The sequence below is a fragment of the Salvelinus sp. IW2-2015 genome, unplaced genomic scaffold (assembly GCF_002910315.2).
Source record: "Salvelinus sp. IW2-2015 unplaced genomic scaffold, ASM291031v2 Un_scaffold16393, whole genome shotgun sequence".
In the NCBI taxonomy this organism is placed as follows: domain Eukaryota; kingdom Metazoa; phylum Chordata; class Actinopteri; order Salmoniformes; family Salmonidae; genus Salvelinus; species Salvelinus sp. IW2-2015.
The window spans coordinates 429,056-453,084 of record NW_019957565.1 but is presented as its reverse complement, the minus strand read 5'-3'; the positions used below and the strand labels follow the sequence as shown (position 1 = coordinate 453,084).

General features: G+C 41.5%; 1 protein-coding gene across 2 annotated transcripts in view; it reads right to left on the bottom strand.

The window, feature by feature from the left end:
* slc25a25b (solute carrier family 25 member 25b) overlaps positions 1-15,010 on the bottom strand; it is a 47,425-nt gene extending 32,415 nt beyond the window's left edge. For both annotated transcript variants that reach the window (XM_024146403.2, XM_024146404.2), the window contains exon 1: positions 14,091-15,010. In XM_024146403.2, the coding sequence (XP_024002171.1) occupies positions 14,091-14,459 (369 nt within the window). In that variant the 5' untranslated portion in view covers positions 14,460-15,010. The remainder of the gene's footprint in view (positions 1-14,090) is intronic.
* Between the last annotated feature and the right edge of the window lie 9,019 nt (positions 15,011-24,029).

Sequence of the window (24,029 nt, the reverse complement as noted above, 5' to 3'; positions counted from 1 at the left end):
CACCCAGCTCTGCATGCTCTTTTCCACTAACACATACTGATCAGCAAAACCTCTTCAACTCTCCATCTTTTCTGTCTTCAAAAGCCTATATCACAACCTGCCGTGATTGGCAGTCCCATAGGGCGGCGCACAATTGGCCCAGCGTCGTCCGGGTTTGGCCAGTGTAGGCCATCATTGTAAATAAGAATTTGTTCACTAACTTGCCTAGTTAAATTAAAGGTTATACATTTTTTTTTAAAGACTGCTCCATCCAAGACACTGTTCTGAATGGGCTTGCACGTCTGAGTATCAGTTTGAATTTGTATTTTTCTTTTCATTCATTTTCAACTTGAAATTGAAGCGTAGAACCGATTACAGCTGAATCCTACCATTACTGATTTTATTACGATGTCTCCAACAGGGTTGGAGTCAATTCCATTTATCACTCAAGGATGTCTCATTCAGTGAATGATTTGGAATGTTGCCCGTTAGCTTCAATCTTGCCAATACTTTTAAAAAAACATTTAAATCAATTGAATTCTGGTCATTTTCTGAGCAGACTTAACCTTGGTGTCCAGACTTCCCCATGTTGACCTTTTGGCCAGGAAATGCATATTTGTTTCCTTCAACACTAGCTGATTGTGCATTGGGATTTTATTCAGAGATAACAGAAGATCATTGCAAAGGTCAGCGAGTGCTCCTCATGTCTAGGGACATGTCCACATAAAGGAAATCAGTCAATTGAAATAAATTCATTAGGCCCTAATCTATTGATTTCACATAACTGGGAATACAGATATGCATCTGATGGTCACAGATACCTTTAAAAAAGGTAGGGGCGTGGATCAGAAAACCAGTCAGTATCTGGTGTGACCACCTTTAACCTCATGCAGTGTGATTCATTTGTATTTGTATTTATAAGGGATCCAAAACAAAAGATAAAACAGTACATCATATAACAGTATTAAGCCACAATATACTACCTACAATACAAAATGTATAAACCACCCACCATACAACAATATTACAATGTACGTGTGTGTGTAGAGTGCGTGTGGTAGTGTGTGTGCGCGTATACAGTACCGATAAAAAGTTGACACACCTACTCATTCAAGGGTTTTTCATTTTTTAAGCTATTTTCTACATTGTAGAATAATAGAATAATAATAAAAGTAGCCACCCTTTGCCTCGATGACAACTTTGCACACTCTTAGCAAGACTAAATATGGAGCTGCACAATATTACAGCTGCAGTTTAACCTACCGACTATGTGTAGACAACTGCTGTGAAAGTATTGATATATATTATTTTTTTTAAATCCCCTCAGATTTGGTTTGGCCTTACTTATGTCTGCAGCCCTGCTGTGCTGGCAACAATTAAGACCAGACTATTCACCTCACCCTTGACAGAACTGATTTGAGGCCTGACTAGGGCTGGCACAATTACCGTATAATAGTATAACCAACGATTATGGATGAAGACCGTCATGAAAATATAATGTCTGTCATAAACGTTTAACCATTTTTGTGGAATGAACAGCTGACTGAAGACAGGACAGCCTGGCATTCGTGCAGTTGAGTTTGTGGACGCTTTACAACAAGCAAGGTGTTGTAGCAAACAGTCATTTGGCTGACCAATAACAGTTTCCAAAATTCCATGACCGTTACAGCACTAGGCCTGACCTGTTAATAACAGAAAGAAATAACTGTATTAACAGAATACTACTGCTTCATCACCACATAATCAAATTGTACCTCCCTCATAATTACAGTCCTGATCATATAAAAAAATATGAATAATAATTCTAATGTCATATATGTTCCAGGTGTAAATTATATACATAATGCTTATATTCTGACGATAGGCTGTATGTCCCTGCTTTCAATAAAATAAAGAGTCAGAAGTGGGGCATCCCCTGCTGGACAATATAAGAAGTATTTTCATCAGGAAGACAGTAGCCTGGCTGACGGGACTCGCTCTGGACAGGAGTTTGTTGGAAATGCAGTATTCGCTCAGAAATTGGCTGAGCTTTGATCTCACGTTGTTTGGATTTGAAAATCCAACAGTTGTATTGGAAGAGGGCGCGCTCGGGGGCTGTGTGTGGTTGTCCATCTGGTTGTTTGAGTGTGAAAGAGAGGAGAACCAATTCAGTAAAAAAATAACAGCCCCCTTTATTATCAACACTTCGTGTCTTCAACATCAGGAAGACTTGGGAGTTTGGTGTTAGCCAGAATTCAAGACAAGAGCCACAAGTCATGAACTCATGGTGAGGGAATGCTGTGAAATGCCATTGACACCCACAGAGATGAAGTGGCTAATGGAGTGAGCTTAGAGGTTGGCAGAATGATGTCTATGGGTGAAGTTTACCTCAGGGAGAATCGCCATGCTTCCTTCCACAATGATCCCTTCAGCCCAAATCTCATTACTGTGAAGGTTAGGCTCATTACTGTGAAGGTTAGCCTAAGTGTTGAAACCATTAGCCGTTTCCTGGGCTTTCACCAATTCTCCATTGAATTAAAGATGCACTATACAATAGGATGCCCTCCATGTTTGCCTCTAGGGGCGCTCGTGAGCCAGAAAGGGTCCCTGAAATTAAACCGCATTGATACACACAGCATAACGCTGTAAAGTGGGCCACGTACCCTACTACGGAAAACAATGGGGTCTTGCCATTCCATATAAGCCTAACTTCACATCAGGTCAATAATGCTTATGAATACGTGATAATAATGTTGTGTTCTAAATAGGCTAACAATCCTGTTTAGAATGGCCATAAGAATACATTTGACTGTTATTGCAATCAACCAACTTAGCAGTTACCCTTGAGGTTGGACGGTCGTGGCATTCGCCTTGAGATCATGTCTTCACGAACAATCGTTTCACTCAATCATCCCCATGTCATTTGAATAAAGGGTATAACTGACTAGGTATCCCCCATTCCCTTTCATTGGAGTTTGACCAAGGCAAAATTTAGGAAGAAATTATATAATTTTTATGGCAGGTAAAATGCATCATAATGTACAGTTTGAGTTTGAGTTTATTTTATTTTTACAGGGACAGTGCACATTAATCAACGTTTCAGTAAAAGTGCCGGTTTTAGCCAGCCGGCTAATTTTCAACCGCAGTCCCTGGGCAGGTTATTAAAAACAATTACAATATAGACAATAGCAACATAGAACAAGACATAGCATACAGACATAGCAACATAGGACAAGCAAGACGTAGCATACAGACAGAGCAACATAGAACAAAAAGCAGCAAGACAAAATTCATAAAAGCAACAAAGTGTTTCCACACCTCACAAGTTAGACAACAGACATGGAAAGCGGCAACACACAGCTAGGGACCATGTTCACAAATCTGATTGACCTTAAGCCATGTCTTCAAGCATTTTGTGAAAGTGTGATATGTGGTGCAGTTATGTGTGTCTGATGGCAGTGTATTCCAGACATGGGAAGCTCTCACAGAAAAAGCAGATTTACTAAAGGTGCTTTTCCTTAGGGGAACTACACAGTCACCTCTCATGGCAGACCTTGTGGATCTGCTGCCATATGTTTGGGTTTTCTGTTTAACAAAAATACTGAGTGGAAGGGGAGCCAAGCCATTTAGGATCTTGAATACAAGACATGCATCAGTGTATTGCACAAGATTTTCCCAACTCAGGAGCTCATGCTTTCTGAGGATGTGACAGTGATGATGGCTATTGGGCTTCCTATCAAGCACTTTGAGAGCCTGTTTGTAGACAGACTGAATAGGTCTTACTGTTGTACAGCAAGCTTGGGCCCAACTAGTCAAGCAGTATGTTAAGTGGGGGAGTATCATAGATTTGAAGTACAGTTTTGCTACCTCTGTAGTCAAACAATTTCGAATATATCGGAAATTAGCTAGGTTGAATTTGGTTATTTGAATTACCTTTTTCACGTGCTTTTTAAAAGAGAGGTTGGAATCAAGTATGATGCCAAGGTACTTAAAATTAGATACCACCTGGAGCTTCTCCCCTGACACATAGACATCTGGCTCAGTAGCATCTGTTGCCCTCTTTGTGAAGAACATGCAAACAGTTTTTTTCACATTGAGATGCAAACACGAGTCACTGAGCCACTTTGTAACCTGGACCATTACAGTAGTGAGTTCTTGTGCAGCTTGTTGTTTGCTCTTTGCATGCACATATATCACTGTATCATCTGCATACATTTGTAATAATGGAGTAAATGGAGGGACAAGGACATGCAGTATATGAGAAGCATCAAAGACTTTTCTCAAACCCATTTTGAGATCAAACCCCTTGCCTGACCTTCGGAGGCACTCCAGTTACATTTACAGTAGAGCAGCTAAGCAAAAAACACACAAAAAAGCTGAGCTGGCACCACACACACACATTACAATTACCCAGCTAATTGGGCAAGAAAAGTGCATAGGACAGTGGACTTGTCTCAGACTCTGCAGCAGTGAAGGGAGTATTGTCCATGCTTGTAATGATTGGTTATTGTGCACCACTGTTTGTGTTATCGTCAAGATGATAAACTGTAGAGAATGCGTACAAGTAATTTTAAAGCACTAGAGCTTTACCTTTCTTCCAAAAGTCACTGGATATCAGAATGATGACATTTGCAAATTGCCCAGCAGGCATTTGTACATAATTTACCTTGCAAAGGATCAAATGGCGCCGGAGAAGAAGGCTGACGTTTTACATGTCCCCAACCGATTGTGTTTTTTTTGTTCGTTTATTTGCGTTGAACTTATTTTGTACATTATGTGGCCGCTACCGTCTCTTTTGACCGAAAATAATTTCTGGACACCAGGATTGTGATTACTCACCACGGACTGTCAGAATCTGTCTGACAGAGTCTGATGAGCCCGACGCTAACGATATACTGCTTTCTCGGGGACAGGCCCAGATCCCCGTGAAGAGGAGGTGGAGAAAAAGGGGCCAGAGGGCGGGCTGCCTTCTGAGAATTCGTAGGCGATCGAATAAACCCCCACTTCCTTCCATTCTGCTAGCAAATGTGAAATCTTAGGAGAATAAAATCAATGACCTACGCGGAAGATTAAACTACAATGGGACATTCAAAACTGTAATATCTTATGCTTCACGGAGTCGTGGCTGAACGACGACACCATCAACATACAGCTGGCTGGTTATACGCTGTACCGGCAGGATAGAACAGCAGCGTCTGGTAAGACAAGGGGCGCGGGACTATGTATTTTTGTAAATAACAGCTGGTGCACGGTATCTAAGGAAGTGTCGAGCTATTGCTCGCCTGAGGTAGAGTATCTCATGATAAGCTGTAGACCACACTATTTACCTAGAGAGTTTATCTATATTTTCTTAGCTGTTTACATACCACCACAGACTGAGGCTGGCACTAAGACAGCATTGAATGAGCTGTGTTCCGCCATAAGCAAACAAGGAAACGCTCACCCAGAGGCGGCGCTCCTAGTAGCTGGGGACTTCAATGCAGGGAAACGTAAACCCGTTTTACCAAATTTCTATCAGCATGTTAAATGTGCAACCAGAGGGTAAAATAAATAATAATAAATGAATAAATAAAAAACTCTGGACCACCTTTACTCCACACACAGACACGCATACAAAGCTCTCCCTCCATTGGCAAATCTGACAATAATTCTATCCTCCTTACAAGCAAAAATTAAAGCAGGAAGCACCCGTGACTAGATCAATAAAAAAGGAGGTCAGATGAAGCAGATGCTAATCTACAGGACTGTTTTGCTAGCACAGACTGGAATATGTTCCAGGATTCCTCCGGTGGCATTGAGGAGTACACCACATCAGTCATTGGCTTCATCAATAAGTGCATCGATGACATCATCCCCACAGTGACCGTACATACCCCAACCAGAAGCCATGGATTACAGGCAACATCTGCACTGAGCTAAAAGCTAGAGCTGCCGCTTTCAAGGATCAAAGCGTCAATACAGGACTAAGATCGAAACGTACTACACCGGCTCTGACGCTCGTCGGATGTGGCAGGGCTTGCAAACCATTACAGACTACAAAAGGGAAGCACAGTCGAGAGCTGCCCAGTGACACAAGCCTGCCTAAACTACTTCTATGCTCGCTTCGAGGCAAATAACACTGAAACATGCATGAGAGCACCAGCTGTTCCAGAAGACTGTGTGATCATGCTTTCCGCACCCGATGTAAGTAAGACCTTTAACTTCTTATGGCTGGGGGCAGTATTGAGTAGCTTGGATGAATAAGGTGCCCAGAGTAAACTGCCTGCTACTCAGGCCCAGAAGCTAAGATATGCATATTATTAGTAGATTTGGATAGAAAACACTCTGAAACTGTTTCAATGATGTCTGTGAGTATAACATAACTCATATGGCAGGCAAAAACCTGAGAAAAAATCCAACCAGGAAGTGGGAAATCTGAGGTTTGTATGTTTTTTTGTCTTTGCCTATCCAATATACAGTGTCTATGGGGTCATATTGCACTTCCTAAGGCTTCCACTAGATGTCATCAGTCTTTAGAACCTTGTTTCAGGTTTCTACTGTGAAGGGGGAGAGAATAAGAGCTGTTTGAAGGCCATGAGCTCAGTCAGGCGCGCGCCCGTGAGAGTTTCACCTGCGTTCCTTTTCATTTCTAAATACAAAGGAATTGTCCGGTTGAAACATTATTGAAGATTTATGTTAAAAACATCCTAAAGATTGATTCTATACATCGTTTGACATGTTTCTACGAACTGTAATAGAACTTTTTGACTTTGTCTGGCCTGCGCCTCGTGAATTTGGATTTGTGAACTAAACGCGCGAACAAAAAGGAGGTATTTGGACATAAATGGACTTTATCGAACTAAACAAACAATTATTGTGGAACTGGGATTCCTGGGAGTGCATTCTGATGAAGATAATCAAAGGTAAGTGAATATTTATAATGCTATTTCTGACTTCTGTTGACTCCACAACATGGTGGGTATCTGTATGGCTTGTTTTGGTCTATGAGCGCTGTACTCAGATTATTGCATGGTGTGCTTTTTCCATAAAGCTTTTTTGAAATCTGACACAGCTGTTGTATTAAGGAGAAGTTTATCTATAATTCCATGCATAACACTTGTATCTTTTATCAATGTTTATTATGAGTATTTCTGTAAATTGATGTGGCTCTCTGCAAAATCACCGGATGTTTTGGAAGCAAAACATTACTGAACATAACGCGCCAATGTAAACTGAGATTTTTGGATATAAATATGAACTTTATCGAACAAAACATACATGTATTGTGTAACATGAAGTCCTATGAGTGTCATCTGATGAAGATCATCAAAGGTTAGTGATTAATTTTATCTCCATTTCTGCTTTTTATGACTCCTCTCTTTGGCTGGAAAAATGGCTGTGTTTTTCTGTGACTAGGTGCTGACCTAACATAATCGCATGGTATGCTTTCGTCGTAAAGCCTTTTTGAAATCGGACACTGTGGTGGGATTAACAACAAGTGTATCTTTAAAATGGTGTATAATACTTGTATGTTTGAGGAATTTTAATTAAGAGATTTCTGTTGTTTGAATTTGGCGCCCTGCACTTTCACTGGCTGTTGTCATATCGATCCCGTTAACGGGATTTCAGCCGTAAGAAGTTAAACAGGTCAACATTCACAAGGCCGCAGGGCCAGACTGATTACCAGGACATGTACTGCGAGCATGCATTGACCAACTGGCAAGTGTCTTCACTGACATTTTCAACCTCTCCCTGTCTGAGTCTGTAATGCCAACATGTTTTAAGCACACCTGTGCCCAAGAACACTAAGGCAACCTGCCTAAATGACTACCGACCCGTAGCACTCACGTCTGTAGCCATGAAGTGCTTTGAAAGGCTGGTCATGGCTCACATCAACACCATCATCCCAGAAACCCTAGACCCACTCCAATTTGCATACTGCCCCAACATTGGCTACAGCACAGCGTTCAACACCATAGTGCCCTCAAAGCTCATCAATAAGCTAAGGACCCTGGGGTAGGTAACAACACATCCTCAACACAGGGGCCCCTCAAGGGTGCGTGCTCAGTCCCCTCCTGTACTCCCTGTTCACTCATGACTGCACGGCCAGGCACGACTCTTACACCATCATTAAGTTTGCCGATGACACAACAGTGCCTGATCACCGACAAGACAGCCTATGGGGAGGAGGTCAGAGACCTGGCTGTGTGGTGCCAGGACAACAACCTCTCCCTCAACATGATCAAGACAAAGGACATGATTAAACAAAACATTTATTCTTTCAGTGAAATACGGAACCGTTCCGTATTTTATCGGACGGGTGGCATCCCTAAGTCTAAATATTCCTGTTACATTGCACAACCGTCAATGTTATGTCATAATTATGTAAAATTCTGGCAAATTAGTTCGCAATGAGCCAGGCGGCCCAAACTGTTGCATATACCCTGACTGCGTGCAATGAACGCAAGAGAAGTGACAAAATTTCACCTGGTTAATATTGCCTGCTAACCTGGATTTCTTTTAGCTAAATATGCAGGTTTAAAAATATATACTTCTGTGTATTGATTTTAAGAAAGGCATTGATGTTTATGGTTAGGTACACGTTGGAGCAACGACAGTCCTTTTTCGCGAATGCGCACTGCATCGATTGTATGCAACGCAGGACACGCTAGATAAACTAGTAATATCATCAACTATGTATAGTTAACTAGTGATTTTGTTAAGATTGATTGTTTTTTTTATAAGATAAGTTTAATGCTAGCTAGCAACTTACCTTGGCTTCTTGCTGCATTCGCGTAACAGGCGGGCTCCTCGTGAGGCAGGTGGTTAGAGCGTTGGACTAGTTAACCGTAAGGTTGCAAGATTGAATCCCTGAGCTGACAAGGTAAAAATCTGTCGTTCTGCCACTGAACAAGGCAGTTAACCCACCGTTCCTAGGCCGTCATTGAAAATAAGAATGTGTTCTTAACTGACTTGCCTAAATAAATAAAGGTGTAAAAAAAAAATTGGGGGGCAAAATCGGCACCCAAAATTACCGATTTCCGAATGTTATGAAAACTTGAAATCGGCCCTAATTAATCAGGCCATTCCGATTAATCGGTCGACCTCTCCTACAGAGGGTAGTGCGAACGGCCCAGTACATCACTGAGGCCAATCTTCCTGCCATCCAGGACCTCTATATTAGGCGGTGTCAGACGAAGGCCCTAAAAATTGTCAAAGACTCCAGCCACCTTAGTCATAGACTGTTCTCTCTGCTACCGCATGGCAAACGGTAACAGAGCGCCAATTCTAGGTTCAAGAGGCTTCTAAACAGATTCTACCCCCAAGCCATGAGACTCCTGAACATCTAATCAAAATGGCTACCCAGACTATTTTCATTGCCCCCCTCTCTCTTTTACACCGCTGCTACTCTCTGTTGTTATCATCTATGCATTTTCACTTTAAGAACTCTACCTACATATTACCTCAACTAACCGGTGCCCCTGCACATTGACTCTGTACCGGTACCCCCCTGTATATAGTCTCGCTATTGTTATTTTACTGCTGCTCTTTAATTACTTGTTACTTTTATTTCTTATTCATATTAAATTATTTTATTAATTAATTAATTCAAATTGCATTGTTGGTTAGGGGCTCGCAAGCATTTTACTGTAAGGTGAATACCTGTTGTATTCGGTGCATGTGACTAATAAAATTTTATTTGAAATATGAATCACAACCTGACTAGACAGCCAAACCACCAAAACAAATTGCAGAGCAAATAAATATTTTTGGTCAAAAGCAAATCCATATTCAAAACAGTTTTATCTAAAAGAGGCCAAGGAGGTGGTTAACCTTGGGTCAACAAATGCAGGTTTACTAAGGCTAATATTAAACCAAATGTTTCAGAAGATAGTCAGGAACTGAAAACAAGTTATTGGGCTCCATTTTGAAGAGGAACAAAAAGAGCATGACTTTGCTTCTTTTCTATGTGAAAGTGTGAGACAAGATCATAGATAAAGTGGATGTCACAGGCAGCAAACTGAGCGCAGTGTTAAAAATATGCCCCCATGACCTTTGCCTATCTGCAGCCAATAGAGTGGGCAAGCATATCCATGTGGTTGTTCTGGAAAGTGCCACTGCTCTCTGAACAATGGGGAAAAGTACTAGACAATTGTAAGCCTTCACGTGCCGAATCAGTCTGGCAAATGCTCAAAACCCACCAGGAACCCAGGATTATATCTCCAATATCAACTATTTCACCCATACAATACAAAACACAGTAGGGCAGGTCTAACAAACAGTGCACAATAGCCTCCATGAAATATAGCGTAAGCTATTCTATACATACACCGAACCAAAATATAAAACGGAATAACTTTTAAACTGAGTTACAGTTCATATAAGGAAATCAGTCAATAGAAATAAATGAATTAGGCCCTAATCTATGGATTTCACATGACTGGGCAGGGTGCAGTGTAATAAATACCATTTAAAATAACACAAGCATATTGCTATTACATTGTTATAACTAACTTCTTTCTAAGCAGGGTTTCTCACACACTTATAAACAGATACAGAGACCCACACACACACACCCAAGGACAGAGGGCTGACGTAAACCTTTCATAAAYACTGATAAGGAAAGGCTTTGATCAAAAGAGTGCTTGGGTCCGCATTTCACGAAATAATGAGACACACACACATAACCAAGGACAGAGGGCTGACTACGCACACACAAAATCTCCTGCTTAGCTGAACATTTGATAACAAAGAACTTTTGCTATAAGACTCAGAAGGATGACGCCCAGCTCATCAGGACCAATCTGAGAAGACAACAACCTGTCCAGAACCAACCAGAGGACAAGAACTTCCAGACTCAACCTACTTTCTATCTTTGTATAAAATGTCTATGCACTCTGTTATCTGGGCTTTTTCTGGAGGTTCTCTATGAGCCGAAGGAACGAGACCGTATACGCTTGTACCAGATATCTTTACTCTTAAATAAAGCTGTCGCTTGTCATACAATTTACCACCTTGTCCGAATCGATCCTTGACCGGCTCACCCTTCTCTATATCCAATTATCAACAGCAGTCATGGATGGGCCTCCCACTGGGGAGCCAGGCCCAGTCAATCAGAATGAGTTTCTCCCCACAAAAGGGCTTTATTACAGACAGAAACACTCCTCAGTTTTATCAGCTGTCCAGGTGGCTGGTCTCTGACGATCCCGCAGATAAAGAAGCCGGATGTGGAGGTCCTGGACTGGCATGGTTACACGTGGTCTGTGGTTGTGAGGCCGGTTGGACGTACTGCCAAATTCTCTCAATCTTGCAACCTTACAGTTAACTAGTCCAACGCAATAACGACCTGCCTCTCTCTCGTTGCACTCCACAAGGAGACTGCCTGTTACGCGAATGCAGTAAGCCAAGGTAAGTTGCTAGCTAGCATTAAACTTATCTTATAAAAAAACAATCAATCATAACCACTAGTTAACTACACGTGGTTGATGATATTAGTAGATATTATCTAGTGTGTCCTGCTTTGCATATAATCTGACTGAGCATACAAGTATCTAAGTATCTGACTGAGCGGTGGTAGGCAGAAGCAGGCGCATAAACATTCATTCAAACAGCACTTTCGTGCGTTTTGCCAGCAGCTCTTCGTTGTGCGTCAAGCATTGCGCAGTTTATGACTTCAAGCCTATCAACTCCCGAGATGAGGCTGGTGTAACCGAAGTGAAATAGCTAGCTAGTTAGCGTGCGCTAATAGCGTTTCAAACGTTACAAAAGGGTTTTCTTTCAAAAACAAGGACATTTCTAAGTGACCCCAAACTTTTGAAGCGTACATTTAAAATTACAACCCACCTAGTATTTTCTCTCGCCTTCAAATGGTATGGGTATGTGGCAGTATGGTTTGACTACTACCAAACAGAGGCCTGACACCACATGCTGAGAAATAACTGATCATGACTGATCACAGGTTGTGACTTGCTTTGTATCGCTCTGGTATAAGTAGGCCACATTCTGGGCTCTCTCGTATACCTAAAAGCATTTCCGAGGTATTTATTGGTTTCAAATTCATACTGCCAGTGCCTAGGAGTGCAGTGACTAAATGCCTCTTGCGTCATTCGTGTGGTATTTGGCTTTATTCAGGGGGCAATACAGCAACACAATCAGGTCATTTTTTGTTCTCTAACATTTTAATGACACTCTCTCATCCTCACACACACAACACTGGAGTCTATTAGCCCCATATACTACCCACCACTGCGACCTGTACGCTCTCGTTGGCTTGCCCTCACTTCATACTTGTCGCTAAACCCACTGACTCCAGGTCATCTACAAGACCCTGCTAGGTAAAGTCCCCCCTTATCTCAGCTCGCTGGTCACCATAGCAGCACCCACCTGTAGCACGCGCTCCAGCAGGTATATCTCTCTGGTCACCCCCAAAACCAATTCTTCCTTTGGCCGCCTCTCCTTCCAGTTCTCTTCTGCCAATGACTGGAACGAACTACAAAAATCTCTGAAACTGGAAACACTTATCTCCCTCACTAGCTTTAAGCACCAGCTGTCAGAGCAGCTCACAGATTACTGCACCTGTACATAGCCCATCTATAATTTAGCCCAAACAACTACCTCTTTCCCTACTGCATTTATTTATTTTGCTCCTTTGCACCCCATTATTTCTATCTCTACTTTGCACATTCTTCCACTGCAAATCTACCATTCCAGTGTTTTACTTGCTATATTGTATTTACTTTGCCACCATGGCCTTTTTTTGCCTTCACCTCCCTTATCTCACCTCACTTGCTCACATTGTATATAGACTTATTTTTGTACTGTATTATTGACTGTATGTTTGTTTTACTCCATGTGTAACTCTGTGTTGTTGTATGTGTCGAACTGCTTTGCTTTATCTTGGCCAGGTCGCAATTGTAAATGAGAACTTGTTCTCAACTTGCCTACCTGGTTAAATAAAGGTGAAATAAAAAAATTGTACCCTCCTGTTCATCTTCCCCTCGTATTTCCTACTCTCTGCTTCTCCCGTGTGATTATCTCCTAGCACCTGACTTGTTTCTGCCCACCCCAGTCCCCATCTCAGCACCAGATCCATATGAATAACATGAGTTATGACAGGCTGCCAGTGTCAACTCCCTAGTTCTGTACTTAATTAATGGCCAGATATGGACATTTATAGCATGTGCATGCATGTAGGAGGAAAAATATATTTTTGGAAATGTTACGTTAGATGGCATCTTTATCTTAGACTAAAGTCACTAAACCCTGGCAGGGATGACATTCTTGAAGAAATAAAATGCGAGCTTGTTTTTGTGTTAGTAGCTTAGGCTAGACACAACAATGGGAGTCTGTTTGGTATAGATATCCACATCAGCAGACTGACACAAATACCAAATGAAAAAGTTTAATCCTCTGGCTTTAACAGGAAGAATACAATAACAACAACCCGGGAATAATCGCTAAAGCAGTATTAAGGTTCAAATATGGGAATGTGGTTGGAAAATAAGAGTCACCTAATTTAAAGAGGTGTGTCAATAAAGAGTTGGGCTGTACGAGACCTTGGTAATTCAGTGGGTATTACTACTTTACTCATGCTTTTCAGAGTTTACTGATGTAAACCACAGCAACAATGTGGGGTGTTTTCTTTAACATATTAAAGGGACAGTCACATGAAAGTGATGCTCCAGAGTTTTTGCATAATTTCAGCTAGTAGATTTGAAAGTAGTGCTCATGAGCCAAAATGGGTCCTTAAATTGTGCCCAAATGTGTACTGTCATCCATGTTATATCCTGAAATTTGCATAACATTTTACAAATTTGTAAGCGCTTAAGATCCCCGACTGCATCTTTAAGGGACATGCACTGTATAAGAACAACTGAGTGGGAACCTACAGAAATGGAAAAAACACATTTTTCACAACATTCCATATTAGACACTAATTTTAAATCAAAGACATCTGTTATAGGACTTTATGGGCTAGAAAACTCATTTCCCACCAACTCAAAAATGTAAAAAACACTTAATCAGGGAGTCAACATAAACGGTTTATCCTGTCACAGTAATAAATAGCTTGCTTGAACTCACTGCTTTTCACCTACTCCTTCACAATAAGTTATTTATTTACTCTATAGCGAGATATGAACCCTCACACTTACCATAAGCTCGAGCTCAGTGCGATGAACCCCCAGTTTCTTGAGCCCAATGGACAGGTCGTTGACGCAGATGCCCCCATCACCATTCACGTCCAGGACTTGAAACAGCACTTTTAGTCTATGGTCCTGCTCAGGTCCACCACAAAGTTCGCATGGGTATGATGGCTCACAGGAGTCATCACAGGAACCTGTGATCTCTACTGACAACGGACGCTCCCGAGTTAGAGGTGAGGATGTGAAAGATGATGAGGATGCGCCCCCAGCACCCCCGACCCCTCCACCGGGGTCAGAACGGTGGGCCTCCTCTGTTCGGCATTGACAAAAGACCCCGCTGAGCAAGGGTGACACAAAAGTCCCTTGCTGGTGCATCATACGGATGGAACCAACAATGTCAAACTACTACAATCAATGACGATATTTTACAATATCGAAATTTAAGGTGACGTGTGGTAGCTTTGCTAGCTGTCTATTTTAGCCACCATGTCACGTGCGTTATAACCCCAAATTGTTAAGGATTGCTAAAGTAGTAGCTACAGACAAAACAGTTAAATGTTGTAGACTTTGCAATGTAACTTTCTTATTCCACTGTTATGCCTGTTTAGTCTAAAACGGTTGATTTATTATCTGCTAACTCAGTTGGTTTACTAGCAACTGGCATATTAGCCAGCTAACGTTAGCTACAGCTGAGAAATTAGGAGGTGGATGCTGAGCCGCACGCGGATTAAAATGTAACGTTAGTCAATTTAGACAAGTTTCAGTGCCACGAAAATCACTTCAGAGATACCTTCTACTGGTCGTGAAGAGGTCCACTTTCCTGTCTTGACTAAGGCACCGGCGAAATCCTCCCGTTTGAATTGGCGGTCGGTTTGATAGTGATGACACAAAATAAACCGGTATCGTAAGAGGGCTGTTCCTGCCACAAATTGGGCCAGTTCGTTTTGCATGGCCCGGTTCCCCGAGTTTGTGGTGAGTTTGCCACTTGACCAATGGAATCACAGATAGAACCAGATATGAGCCAGATATTTCACCGGATGTATAAATGTGACGCATTCGGTTGCTGTTTCCGCTCACTACCAAATATGGTGATGAAAGGACGCCCAGTGGCCAGCAATGGTGGAGAAGATGGAGCGTGATGGATTTTGGCAGACATTCTGCTCATTTTCTCATTGATGAAACATTTGATCTCCATACTGTTTTCTGTTTCCAAAACTAGAATTTGTAACAAACAGAGTGACTGTGTTTTGTAGACTTTCTAAAAATGGTGTTGTTTAGAAGAATTGCAAGGGGCGAATTTAGTTATTGCACATGCGCACTTCACAGAGCAAGTTCCCTAATGGAAATATGCAAATAAACGCTAGAACTTGCCAATAGAATCTCACTAGCTCGTGCTTGGCTTTTACATTTTTTTTAAATGATTGAACCTTCATTTAACTAGGCAAGTCAGTTAAGAACAAATTCTTATTTACAATGACGGCCTACCAAAAGGCAAAAGGCCTCCTGCGGGGACGGGAGCCTTGGATAAAAAATAAATACAATATAAATATAGGACAAAACACACATTACAACAAGAGAGACAACACAACACTATATAAAGAGAGACCTAAGACAAAAACATAGCAAGGCAGCAACACATGACAACACAGCATGGTAGCAGCACAAAACATGGTTCGAACATTATTGGCCACAGACAACAGCACAAAGGACAAGAAGGTAGAGACAACAATACATCACACAAAGCAGCCACAACTGTCAGTAAGAGTGTCCATGATTGAGTCTTTGAATGAAGAGATTGAGATAAAACTGTCCAGTTTGAGTGTTTGTTGCAGCTCGTTCCAGTCACTAGCTGCAGCGAACTGAAAAGAGGAGCGACCCAGGGATGTGTGTGCTTTGAGGACCTTTAACAGAATGTGACTGGCAGAACGGGTGTTGTATGTATAGGATGAGGGCTGCAGTAGACATCTCAAATAGGGGGGAGTGAGGCCTAAGAGGGTTTTATAAATAAGCATCAACCAGTGGGTCTTGCGACGGGTATACAGAGATGACCAGTTTACAGAGGAGTATAGAGTGCAGTGATGTGTCCTATAAGGAGCATTGGTGGCAAATCTGATGGCCGATTGGTAAAGAACATCTAGCCGCTCAAGAGCACCCTTACCTGCCGATCTATAAATTATGTCTCCGTAATCTAGCATGGGTAGGATGGTCATCTGAATCAGGGATAGTTTGGCAGCTGGGGTGAAAGAGAAGCGATTACGATAGAGGAAACCAAGTCTAGATTTAACTTTAGCCTGCAGCTTTGATATGTGCTGAGAGAAAGACCGTCTATCCATACTCCCAAGTACTTGTATGAGGTGACTACCTCAAGCTCTAAACCCTCAGAGGTAGTAATAACACCTGTGGGAAGAGGGGCGTTCTTCTTACCAAACCACATTACCTTTGTTTTGGAGGTGTTCAGAACAAGGTTAAGTGTAGAGAAAGCTTGTTGGACACCAAGAAAGCTTTGTTGTAGAGAATTTAACACAAAATCCGGGGAGGGGCCAGCTGAGTATAAGACTGTATCATCTGCATATAAACGGATGAGAGCTTTCTACTGCCTGAGCTATGTTGTTGATGTAAATTGAGAAGAGCGTGGGGCCTAACATTGAGCCTTGGGGTACTCCCTTGGTGACAGGCAGTGGCTGAGATAGCAGATTTTCTGACTTTATACACTGCACTCTTTGAGAGAGGTAGTTAGCAAACCAGGCCAAAGACCTCTCAGAGACACCAATACTCCTTAGCCGGCCCACAAGAATGGAATGGTCTACCGCATCAAAAGCTTTGGCCAAGTCAATAAAAATAGCAGCGCAATATTGCTTAGAATCAAGAGCAATGGTGACATCATTGAGGACCTTTAAGGTTGCAGTGACATCCATAACCGTGTCAGACAAGGATTTTTCTTCTTTGCCTATAACCCCAAGCAAACCTCCAGGTATGTTTGAACTGGGCCAAGATGCCGCTGCCAATAATGATGTTATCGCCACTCTTTCTAGGCTCATCAATGCAAGGTCCTTAGAGAAAATGGAATGCAATGAAAATCGAGGGCTTAAATTTTTTGGGGGACTTTGCATGCATGTAAATCAAGGATGCTAAGAAGAAGGTCGCCCACATCGAAAAGCGTGTCGAAAAGGAGGAGGGAAAGATGAACTTGTGCCAAAGAAGAATCACGGAACTCGAAAGCTACACCAGACGGTGGAATCTGAGACTGTATGGAGTTCCCGAGGCAGATGAGGAGAACGTGCGGCAAGAGACCATCAAAGTCTGCCAAGCTATCCTACCTGTGGAGAAGGCTAAGATAACAGATAACAGATGTTGTCGACACTGTACATCGCCTCGGCACGAGAAGGCGACTACTCACTCAATCATTTATATCTACAGTTGAAGTCGGAAGTTTACATACACTTAGGTTGGAGTCATTAAAACTAGTTTTTCAACCACTCCACAAATGTCTTGTTAACAAACTATAGTTTTGGCAAGTCGGTTAGGACATGTACTTTGTGCATGACACAAGTCATTTTTCCAACAATTGTTTACAGACAGATTATTTCACTTATAATTCACTGTATCACAATTCCAGTGGGTCAGAAGTTTACATACACTAAGTTGACTGTGCCTTTAAACAACTTGGAAAATTCCAGAAAATGATGTCATGGCTTTAGAAGCTTCTGATAGGCTAATTGATATAATTTGATTCAATTGGAGGTGTACCTGTGGATGTATTTCAAGGCCTACCTTCAAACTCAGTGCCTCTTTGCTTGACATCATGAGAAAATCAAAAGAAATCAGCCAAGACTTCAGAAAATAAATTGGAGACTTCCGCAAGCCTGGTTCATCCTTGGGAGCAATTTCCAAACTCCTGAAGGTACCACGTTCGTCTGTACAAACAATAGTACGCAAGTATAAAAACCATGGGACCACGCAGCTGTCATAGCACTCAGGAAGGAGACGCGTTCTGTCTCCTAGAGATGAACGTACTTTGGTGCGAAAAGTGCAAATCAATCCCAGAACAACAGCAAAGAACCTTGTGAAGATGCTGGAGGGAACAGGTACAAAAGTATCTATATCCACAGTAAAACGAGTCCTATATTGACATAATGTGAAAGGCTGCTCAGCAAGGAAGAAGCCACTGCTCCAAAACCGCCATAAAAAAGCCAGACTACGGTTTGCAACTACACATGGGGACAAAGATCGTACTTTTTGGAGAAACGTCCTCTGGTCTGATGAAACAAAAGTAGAACTGTTTGGTCATAATGACATTTACATTTACATTTAAGTCATTTAGCAGACGCTCTTATCCAGAGCGACTTACAAATTGGTGCATTCACCTTATGATATCCAGTGGAAAACCACTTTACAATAGTGCTCTAACTCTTTTAAGGGGGGGGGGGGTTAGAAGGATTACTTTATCCTATCCTAGGTATTCCTTAAAGAGGTGGGGTTTCAGGTGTCTCCGGAAGGTGGTGATTGACTCCGCTGACTGGCGTCGTGAGGGAGTTTTGTTCACCATTGGGTGGCCAGAGCAGCGAACAGTTTTGACTGGGCTGAGCGGGAACTGTCATTTCCTCAGAGGTAGGGAGGCGAGCATGACCATTGGTTATGTTTGGAGGAGAAAAGTGGACGCTTGCAAGCCGAAGAACACCATTCCAACCGTGAAGCACGGGGGTGCAGCATCATGTTGTGGGGTGTTTTGCTGCAGGAGAGACTGGTGCACTTCACAATATAGATGGCATCATGAGGGAGGAAAATGATGTGGATATATTGAAGCAACATATCAAGACATCAGTCAGGAAGTTAAAGCTTGGTCGCAAATGGGTCTTCAATGGACAATGACCCAAGCATACTTCCAAAGTTGTGGCAAATGGCTTAAGGACAACAAAGTCAAGGTATTGGAGTGGCCATCACAAAGCCCTGACCTCAATCCATAGAAAAAATTGTGGGCAGAACTGAAAAAACCGTGTGCGAGCAAGGAGGCCTACAAACCTGACTCAGTTACACCAGCTCTTCAGGAGGAATGGGCCAAAATTCACCCAACTTATTGTGGGAACTTGTGGAAGGCTACCCGAACATTTGACCCAAGTTAAACAATTTAAGCAATGCTACCAAATACTAATTGAGTGTTGTAAACTTCTGGACCCACTGGGAATGTGATAAAATAATAAAAGCTGAAATAAATAATTCTCTCTACTATTATTCTGACATTTCACATTCTTAAAATAAAGTGGTGATCCTAACTGACCTAAGACAGTCAATTTTTACTCGTATTAAATGTCAGGAATTGTGAAAAACTGAGTTTAAATGTATTTGGCTAAGGTGTATGTAAACTTCCGACTTCAACTGTATATGGTGTGCAACGCTGGTTTCCTTTCATTCTTATTTGATTTGCGATTGTTGTTTAGCTCATAGTACTTTGTTCTATATTCCACGTTGTCGTTGTCTGTAGTTTCACTCAATGCTAGGGGGTTAAGAAATAATGTAAAGTGCAAAGCCTCATTTTTATTTGCCAAACAGCTTAAAACAGATTGATGTTTTTTTCAAGAGTCTCATTCAGTTGCTACCGACATCAGCTTCTGGAGATCTCAGTGGGGTAAATGATGTATGGCTCTCTCATGGTTCTGAACTCTCTGCTGGAGTTATCACTCTAAAGAATAACTTCAAAGGAAGTATTTTGCACTCCGACTGTGACCCTTTTGGTCACTTTCTTTGTCTTGTTATCAACTGTAACAACATCATCGTTATTATTACCAACATTTATGGGTACAATTCCAAACTTGAAAATGATCACTTACTTGAATCCTTAGAAAAGCGTATTCTCCATTGGCTAACCAAGTTCCCTAATGCTTTACTTATAGTATGTGGGGATTTTAATATTTCTCGAATAATTTAATTTATAGATGGTCGCTGGGAAAGTCCACTTCTATGAATACAAGTTTGAGGCAGTTTATGGAAAGGTTTGATATTATAGATATTTGGAGAGTTAACTTTCCTAATGACAAGTCTTTCACAGGGAGTAATAAGGCATGCTCCAGACAATCCCACATAGATTTTTGGCTGGTGTCTATAATGTTTTGATAAACAGGGTATTTCTGTTAACATCCTTGCCACTCCCCTTACTGATCATAGAGCTATTTATATTGACATTAAACTTTTTATCACTGATAATGGCCTTGGCAGAGAATCCTACTGGAAGCTTAATATCTCTATATTAAAACATGAGTTGATCAAGATTTGAGATAAACAATTTAATTACACACTTTTGGAACAAAGCTATAAATGACAATTCATACAGTAATAACTGGGAGATATTTAAATATGAAGTTGGAAAATATTTAAGAAAATATGGGAGTAGTCTTGCCAAAAGCCTGTTGAAAGTCTCTCAGAGGAGGACAAATCTGTTCTGTTTGAGCTACTAAAAACAGTTGGACGATATGTGTAAACTGAAAGCAGAGGGAGCCTTTGTCAGATCTAGGAAGATTTAGCTAAAAGAGGGTGAACAAAATTCATCTTTTTTTTTCAGATTAGAAAAATACCACTCTAAAAATAATACAATTCAACAATTAAATATTAATGGTCTCATCACAGATGATCCCAAATTAATCTCTAACTTTAGTTGCAACTTTTACAGGAATTTATATAGTTCTAAGTATTGTGAGGTTTCCTCAACTCTTTTTTTTTTACTCTCTGGGGGATGTGAAATCAATTGGGGAGGCTGAGAGGGAACAGCGTGATGACCCTATTATAGTTGAAGAGATCATTTATTCTATTGAACACCTTAAAAATAATAAGTCTCCTGGGACTGATGGTATATCTGCTGAGTTTTACATAACCTTTTCTCAACAGTTAGCCCTGTTTTTGTTGGTCTTTTCTGAAAGCATTGCAAATAATAGTCTCCCTCCCAGTTTGACTGTCACGTTCGTCATAAGGAGTAGACCAAGATGCAGCGTGGTATGTTTCCATCCTTTATTATGGAATAGAAAACTTCAAACAACAAAACGAACAAACGAAACGTGACGCTATAATAATGCTCACAGGCAACTAAACATAGACAAGATCCCACAAAGCACAATGGGAAAATGGCTACCTAAATATGATCCCCAATCAGAGACAACGATAAACAGCTGCCTCTGATTGGGAACCATACTAGGCCAACATAGACATACAATTCCCCTAGATAACCCACCCTTAATCACACCCCGACCTAACCAACCTAGAGAATAAAAGCTCTCTATGGTCAGGGCGTGACATTGACTCAAGGTCTGATTACATTAATACCTAAGCCCAAGAAAGACTTGCTTCTCCTCGATAATTGGCGTCCAATCTGTCTGTGTCTCCTGCACTCAATAATGACTAACAAATATCTAGGCCCTCTATTTTTGAAACAAAGAGATAATGATAGGCAAGTATCTGGACTCAATTATTAGAGAGCCCAATCTGGATTCATGGGAATAGACACATCTCTAATAATATCCAAACGTTGGTGTTAGACCATATATTGACTATTCTGATCTAAGCCTCGAAGATAGATTTATTGTCTTTCTAGACTTTTATAAAAGCCTCATTACAGTGAACAATGAGTTTTGCTTATGTCTCTCCCTCTGTAGTGAAGAATATATTTGTTGTCTTGGAGAATTTATTTTGTAGTAAATCAAATTCAAATGTATGTTATATAAGCCCTGTCGTTACATCAGCCTTGATAGAGCAAAGTCTGTACAGAAAACCCAGCCTAAAAAACCCCCAAACAGCAAAGCAATGCAGTGTAGAAGCACGGTGGCTAGTGAAAAATTCCCTAGAAAGGCCCACCCAAACCTAGAGAAGAAACCTAAGAGAGAGAACCAGGCTTAAGCTGGTGCCAGTCCTTCTGTCTGCTGTGCCGGTGGAAGATTATTATAACCAGAACATGAGCAAGATGTTTTTTCATTGTTCAATATAGTTCCTATTTTGGCAAAATGTATCGTTCCTTTTCCAGTGATTCCAGCAAATGGGGAATCCGTCATATTATTAGCTTTGAATAATTAAATTATTGTAATCACAGTGAAACAGTGGGTGCGATAGAGTCTTGAGGAGTATATTAAGTATTCCGATAATAGTACTCTCGCAGGTTGCAAGACATATGTCTAGCAGAAACAGATAAACAGTTGAAACATGGAGCAGCAGCAGAGTGTGCCAGTGAATGAGAGAGAGGGAGAGATGGGAAGAGGGAGAGAGAGAGACGAAGATTTTTGGACGAGATTCTCCTCATGCATGTGTGAAGAAGACGAGTGGGAATTAGCTCAAATCGAGTATGGGCGCCCAAACGTAAAACAGGCTGAATGGGATATAAGAGGAGATTCTAGAAGTCTACAGGCAAAAACGACACTACTGTATAGCGTGGAGAACCCTTTGGTGGACAAATCACGAGGAAGGAGTCAAGCAAGTGATAGTTAACGCTTTTGTGAATTTATGAAACCTGTGCCGAAGGAAAAATATTTTGATGTGGGGCGCTCCTCAAACAATTGCATGCATGTGTTTCACTGTAAATAGCTACTGTAAGAATCAGGAGGATGTAGTTAAGTAACAGTGAATTTAGCTTTCAACCGATGTAAGAGACACTTATTGTACTAAATGTTAATATCCATGATTTTTAGATTATTATTTGAATTGCGCGGCCCTCCAGGTTTCACCGGAAGTTTGTCCCGCTTAGTGGTGCCTAGGCCATATCTTAATGGGGTTAAAGACCATACTTATCAAGGTTCTGACATCACTTGGCCCCAACTTAATTAGAAAGAGATACACAGTCGATCATCCAGAGGTGGAACGGAATAAAAGTGCATGCCTCAAGATGTCCAATCACCATACATTTGTGTTCGTTTCAGTCAAATTAGGGGGTTGAGACTTCCTGTGGATTGCACATTGACACCGTCCACACAACACCACTGAAGACTTCGAAGAGGGTTATATATCAGGGAGCACGTGTTTTTTGGTCAGTTCTGAAGTTAGCTGAAACATTAACAAAAGTAGCGTGTGTGAGGTGTGTGTGTGGGTGTGTGTGTGATATAGTGATGTGTGTGGTGTGTGTGGTGTGTGTGGGATGTGTTGTGTGTGTGTGTGTGTGTGTTGTGTGTGTGTGTGTGTGGTGTGTGTGTTGTGTGTGTGTGTGGTTGTAGTGTGTGTGGTGTGTGTGATAGGTGTGTTGGTGGCGCGCGGTGCGCCGTTCAAATCAGTGTGACTATAGCCGTCCACTTTGCCATACAAGTGGTTGCTCAAATAAAAAGTTTGGAGATTATGCTGCGGTTTAGAGGTAATTTGTGGTTAGTACTTGTACCCTGCATCACTGCTTCATTGGTACGCCAGAACCACCACAAGGGGGTATAAGGGGCACCGATTATGCTTTTGGGTCCCAAGGCACTAAATGTGTCTCTACCTGTCAATGGAAATGGGCTAATGAACCAATAGGACTGATATTGTGGCACAACTTGCCCGAAGTGTATTGTCAGTGATGAATGATGGGATGAAGAAGGTGATTGAATTTAGCAACGTGTGTACGAATTGCTATTCGCTCTGTCCTGCACGTGCCACACCCTGAAGAATACACTTGCTGTTTTTGTTTCTACTCGATCAGTATTGGCATACTAAACTGTAGTTTACATTAAGTTGTAGTTATTCTAAGAAAACGAAATGTTAAAATTATATTACCATGGACATCTTAAATATATGTGTTGACTGAATTTAGCACAGTTGATTGGCTGCTAAAATAATTCAGTGAATGGTGCAGTCATATAGCCTCGCAGACTACTTAAAGCTGTGACTCGTCTAGTAGCACTTCGCGGACCTACATGAAAAGGCTGGTGACCTCGTCATATTAGGCCGGAGACACCTACATAAAGCTGTGACTCAGTCATATTGCCTCGGCCTACATAAGAGCTGTGGACTCAG